The sequence below is a fragment of the Anopheles maculipalpis genome, chromosome 3RL (assembly GCF_943734695.1).
Source record: "Anopheles maculipalpis chromosome 3RL, idAnoMacuDA_375_x, whole genome shotgun sequence".
NCBI classification, from domain to species: domain Eukaryota; kingdom Metazoa; phylum Arthropoda; class Insecta; order Diptera; family Culicidae; genus Anopheles; species Anopheles maculipalpis.
The window spans coordinates 78,951,954-78,958,460 of NC_064872.1; the positions used below are offsets into that span (position 1 = coordinate 78,951,954).

General features: G+C 43.5%; 1 protein-coding gene across 1 annotated transcript; it reads right to left on the minus strand.

The window, feature by feature from the left end:
- Nucleotides 1–63: 63 nt before the first annotated feature.
- LOC126563102 (NADH dehydrogenase [ubiquinone] iron-sulfur protein 4, mitochondrial) lies at nt 64–998 on the minus strand. The gene is made up of 4 exons (XM_050219718.1): nt 885–998; nt 567–714; nt 319–494; nt 64–244 (listed from the first exon to the last, which is right to left on the minus strand). Exons 1-4 carry the CDS (start codon nt 929–931, stop codon nt 64–66), a joined length of 552 nt encoding a protein of 183 aa, XP_050075675.1. The 5' UTR covers nt 932–998.
- Nucleotides 999–6,507: the final 5,509 nt, after the last annotated feature.

The following is a 6,507-nucleotide window of genomic DNA, read 5'->3' on the forward strand; positions in this document are numbered from 1 at the left end:
CTCTCTTATTTACAACGATCTAACAGTGTAATTCAACAGGACCATTTTCGAGCGATCCTCCCTCTACTTGGTCGATACACGGGTACGCTTGTTCCACGAGAAATTGATACCGTAGTTCTTTACGCGCGGTTTCTTCTGAATGTCGGGCTTGTCCACGAACCATCTCCATCCATTCTTTTCGCAGTGTGCGATCGCTTCGTCAACGTTGGTGAAATCGACACGCATGTTCGACAATGGATCACCACTAGAAAACAAAAGAAAGAAATTCGATTAACTTCACCCCATAAACACATAAACACACCGATCGCAAAATCTTACGTTGAGGACCATCCCATTAGTGGGTTCTCCCAGCGCTCACGGTTATCGAACTCGATGCTCCAGTGTTGGATGTTATCCGTGCCACTCTGCATAGCGTTCTTCGCCGGTATGAAGATACGTACGCGACGTTCCTTTACGTGCTCCTCCGGCACACCGGTAATCGGACTAATATCGACCTAACAATAAAAATATTATGATTATTCCCCTTTGCACTGCTGAATATAGGTGAATTCGTGTTTGTTGCAAACCTTGGTAGGGACGGTGATGGTTGGCAGATGATCACGGGCACGTTCCGCTTCACCGGCAAGGACAACGCTCGCATCCAGTATTGGGGCTTCTTTCTGGGCCTTTGGGTCCTTGCAAACGATCGATGACGTAGACAGTGATGCACGCATCCTGTGGGGAACCAAAAATCAACGACATCATTTTTACGAAAACAATCCGATTACACAACCATCATCCAGCCGGGGAGCGCGCAACACTCATTAGGGTAAGTTGATTTTTTAGTGTTCCACTGCAACAAACCAAAATCGGTAAGTAAAAGTGTTGATGGAATAACGATTTACCATTGCGTAGCACCAGTTCTGGCCACTGAACGTAGAAAGAGGCTCATTTTCGTGCGATTTTTCCTAGGCAAAACACGGATCAATACGGATTTTGCTGGGCCAGATATTTTTTGACAGCTGATCTGTACAAAAAAACACAAACACGCCTACTGTCAGATGGAAATGACAGCACGAGCGATTGATTACAGTGGAGGGGTTGTCGTAGTTAAGCTGTTCTTCCACGCAACACTATGTTGAAAAGAGTTGAAAAATTAATTAATTTCTACTTAAGTATCGAACTTAAGAAGAAAAATAATAAAACACACAAACACAAATCTTCACCCAAAATCCTTGTTATAGAGTTATTAGACGTGGTGGTTTTGGTTGTAATAAAGGTTGGTTGTAAAGCGATTTGACACAAGTTGCCCTGAAGCAAAGTATTAAATTAGGATTAATCTATTTATCATTGTTGGCTGTTTTGGTTCCTTAGTATCGTTCCGCTTCGATCCTGTAGCACTCTATCTTAAGGCTTCCCCTTGCTATTTCTGGCCTTCTTTACTTTATTTCTTCTGAACTGAATCAATCGATGATACGAGAACAAGTTTGTAGTAAATCGTAGCCTAGCGTTTCTAGTGAAACGTAGTTTTTAAATCGTTTTTTCTCACATTGAACAACTTAAAATGCTGTCACATTCTACAACAACACCCAATAAACACACCCTAATGCTGTCACCAGCTGCGGTACACGTGTAAACGCACCATCAGCGTGCAATAGTAGATCTCAGTTGTTTACGTTTTTTTGTCCGTAACCATAAAACAAAAATGCTGCAATTACTAATCGCACAAACTGTTTAATAGTCATATGAACCACACGTGAAAAAACGTTCGCGAGGGGTGGCTTAGGTTAGCACAAGCCAAATCCCAATCCTGCATGTGCCGAAAATCCGAAGGGCACGCTTCCTTTGCTCAGTGTGCGGTTAAAGTACGTGTTGTGCAAGCAGCCAGCCAAGATCGCAAGCAGCTAGCCAAGCTCGCAAGCAGCTCCACATCCCTCAACGGGATTCACACTTTTGCAACCCGTCCAGGGAAAGGGTTGTTTTTGTTGTTACGCGAGATTAGCGAGGAAAGTACGTGCGTGTGCTGCGACAGAGGCAGGTTGGGTGTGGGGCTCTGATTTCAGATGTTTCCGCTGCGTGACGACGAATAGGCGTGTGTGGTTGTGTGCGCGTCAGCAGCGGTGCTATCCGTCACAAAACCAGCGCACTATCGATTTCTATTTTGACTGGTCCGCCCAGCGTACACGGCAGTGCCCATCCGCGTGCAGGTTTATTCCGGGGCCCACCGGAAAAAAAGGTGTCACCAGTCGCAATCAATCGACCGGACCGTCTGTAAATAGGTGCGCTATCCTATCCCTGGGGTGTACGTGCCTACGCGCTTCGTACGCTGTGTTCGTGTGTGATGCAACGGAACATACCCGCAGCAATTAGTGACGGTCCCATAGTAGGCACAGATTTGCTTTACTCGCGAGTGTAATTATAACGCTAAAAAAGAACCACCTCGTTGCTGATGTTGCCGATGTCGTGCAAATGTCAAAATTCATCTCTCGCCTCGCGAAGGGATTGAGCAGCAATAGAAAGTGTCGAACCGCAAGGGTGACTTCGAATACGGGGTGTCCGGTGTGTCGGAGTATGATTCTTTCATCGCGCTAGTGCTCCCACGGATGAAGTAAGGAAAGGAGAAGATCGATACCGAGAGAAATAGAGAGAGAGAGAGGGAGAGAGAGAGAGAGAGAGAGAGAGAGAGAGAGAGAGAGAGTCCGAAGCGAAGGAAGAAATCGGCGCGCAACCGGCACACTTTCGGATCCCCTCACAAAAGTCACACCCGAGTGGGAGGGGGAGTCGTAGTAGTAGTTGCGATAGTAGCACCCCCAGTACTGGAGCAAAGAGCGAATCGGTCGGCAGAACAACCGTTCCCTTAATGATAGGTCTCGGTGGCGCCGATTGACGGCGAGACACGGCTTTTCCCGCTACTACCTACGGTGGGCCCTCTCTTGCATTGGAGGAAAACTGGCGTACGTAGCGAAAAGAAAGGAAGCTCCCCATAATAAGGCTTCAAATAGAAAACAAAATACGGCCAACGATAGTGGCTGAATTCATTTGGTTCGGGGTGGGAAAAGTGCAGTGAAAAACGCGTATGCAAAAATAGTGCACCATAGGAGGGAAAATCAATCAAAGTGATCGGGGTGAATAGATGAGTTCGTGAGTGAGTGTGTGTGTGAAAAAGAGAAAAAGAAGAAGATTTAATAAGCCCGTTTCCGTTACACCACTTCCAACACTGTTTTGCATTGTTTTGTTTTTTTTCCCCCTGTGTACGTGTGGAAAAGCCTTGCGTTTTCAAGTGTGCAACTATTAGTTCCAGTAATTCACCATCCAGTCCTGCTACCGTCAAGAGGTTTGGACTGTGCAGCAAAAAATACAAAAGAAACGACCCTCTCCGGGGAAAGAAATAGCGGCAGGGTGGAGGAAAAGCAGGTAAGTGGAGCCAGAAGAAGCGGCATGGAAGCAGCATGAAACATGAAACCGTCTGACGCTCCAGAAATCGATCGGATGTGAAGGAGGCAGCGACCATTATCCGCCATACATTCTTGCAAAATTCCGTAGGGAATGTAGTGGTTGGGGATGGAAATGGCATTATTAAATCAATAAATTTTTCCCTTTTTTTGGTCGCCCATTATCTCTCTCTTTCTTGGGGGAGGGAAAACCCCTGTCGAGACCGGTGTCCGGAAGCGGGAACGCGTGACCCCGGACTGGGTTGCCGCACGAGAAAAGTTAGCAACGCAGAAGAGTTTTAGTATTTAGAATTTTTCTTTAATAGGAAGGTCACAACACTGCGCTTATATTCAATTTCCACACACGTGTCTGGTGCGTTGATATCTAGAAGTACTTAGGTACGTATTTGGATAATTGAAATGGATCCACACCACCCTTCTTTGCAACGAAGAAGATAATCCTAAGGTTCGATGTACCAATTCGGCGAATTGAAGTTCCTCGTTGGTGGGCCTGTGCTCTATCGTCTGGATCATCCGCATACTGCTTTTGGAGCGTGCCGTACTAAGGTTTAGTTAGGTTTCGTCCACAACAGGGGAGCCCACTGCGGCAAAGCCTCAATTTCCCTACTGGCAAGTCAGTAGTACCACTAATCCGGTAGCACCTTTTACACCGAATACCCCTTTTTTGAAGATGGGTGTTATGTACTGAAATTTTAACAACACCTTCGTTCGGCGTTGTTCACCGTGGAGCCATGGGGCAGAGAGTAGTGGCTGTGCTGCGGCGGGGTTTGTGGCAACGAAACCAGAAGCGGTGTGACCTGTTTTGTATGTGCGTTTGTTTATTCTTGCCTTGTTGGGTCGTCGCTACACGTGCGATGTGGCACAGCAACGACGACGATGGATCGTAGCAAACGGTGCTGTTTAGGCAGCTGCATGCATATACAGCGCACTGAGAAATTTAGAATTTAACGTTCCAAACAGTGTGCTTTGGAATATATTTTTTTAAAGCTGTCTTTTCTATAGGCTACAGTGTTGGATAAGCAAACTGCAGGAGAAGCTATTCTTTCTCTGTTTAGTTATAGGATCCTCGTATATACGTTCCGTTTCCAATCCCATTGGAGAGGTAGTCACTACTAGGGAGAACGGTCAGAATCAAATTCTAACACTGGTTCTCTGCTTGCCAAATCCACGTTGGACAGCTTTTGCCACTGATCAGAGAAATGGTTGTTTGGTTAGTTAACTTGCAGGGAGACTCCGAGTTAATAAGTGACCTAACTAGTGTTGGAATAAGCGAATAATAATGGGGATTCGAATCTTCGGATCCAAATCCTGGTTGCTATTCAAATATCAGAATCCGAATACATAATTTTATGTCCAGGATCCTTGACATCGCTTCTACACTTCTTATCCGAATCACAATTGACTCCGAATTCCAATCCAATCTCCTGATCCTAGTCGAATCTGTCAATTAGACCCAACTCAATTCGAATCTTTCTATGGACTGAATCTTCGAATTTTACGAGTTGCGAATCTGATAGCTTTAGACCTAAAGAAATCGAGAAATCATGACGTATTTTTCATATTTTTCTATTTTATGTCATATTTTTATTTTTGAATATGCTTTCATTATTTTCAATACTACTCATGTATATATATTGACAAAAGAAATAGTTTTAATATTGTTATTACTCAAAATGCTGTCCGTTGTTTATAGATTGAGAGCAATTAAGAGTACTTAAATTCAGTGTTTATGATTTCTTGTGGACGAAACTTATTATTGTCTTAGTAAAGACAATAACTTTTATTGCTGTTTTATTTCTTTTTTGACTCTTCAATCTGGAGAGCTGGTTTGGTTTTTCTTGGCTTTTTTATATCCGTAACTAGATAATCGGGTCGGCATACGACCCCTGAGACTATAGATTCACCATATTTTTTTTTTCTAAAACAATCGCTTTTACTTTAATTTTTTTTACATTTTTGAAGAAAACATTTACGTTTGATTTATTTAATTTATGTGCATTATCATGCTGCTATTGGTTTAAGCATGACTGTAAAGAAGACTGCATTCTCTGACTGCATTACTGCTTAATAATGCAACCTCAAAACCGTGTGGCTGTCCTTCTAACGCTAGCAATAATGGAAAACCGTGTCTCTCTTGTGCCTGCATTGTTGCTTTCAAACTGCCGTTTTTAAGGTTTCAACCCCGAATGTTTCGGGCCGGTGCGGGCTCTCACGCCTAAACAGTTGACGCTTTTCATTTCGATGAAGTTATTTTTTCGGTTTGAATTTTCCCACTAGTAAACAAGCCGTTGAATCATTCTGTTTATTTTGCCTTCCTTTTCGTTCGGTTAAAATTCAGTTATTGTGTTTCGTTTCCCCCTCTTGTCACGCACGAGGAAATAAAATCACAAATTTGTAACGTGACCTTGCATGCGTTTAGCACTTTTGGAACTGCATTGAATGGCGCGTGCCCGCAGAAGACAACATCCCCCCACCGTATGTTGATAAACAATTAATTCAAACAAAACAAACAAACAACCTCGTAACCACATTCGCATAGCCAGCAGGGAGTAGTGGGGGCCACCGTATTTGTTTCCCGTTTGCGACGGAAATGTAGCGATTGTTCAGCCGTTCTTTTTTTTTTCGTCGTTGCAACAAACTAACATTCTTGTGGTGCATTTTCTGCTTCGTTGCACAAATGAAGCTACTCAGCCAAGTTTGGAGTAACAAATAAATATAAAACTAATCATTAGCATAGGGTTCCCTTGTCATCACTATCGTCCGTAAGCTAATCGGAATATTATTGTTCGCTCGGCTGCATTCTAATGGAGTTGAATGAATGATGGTACGGAAGGTGCCGTAAATAGTTATAGGGGTAGGATCCATACGAACGTGGAGAGCGATCGAGACGCGTTCCATGAATCGCTCCATTCAGTACCGTTTTCGTAATTGAAGTTTAGCTAAACTCGTTTGGTTATTTAATGATCCGATCCGACCTCACAACTAAATAGAGTTTAAATTGTGATCGTAAGCAATTTATGACAGTTTTTGAATGGTAATATTGACATTATTTATTTATTATTTGCCTACCTTTCTG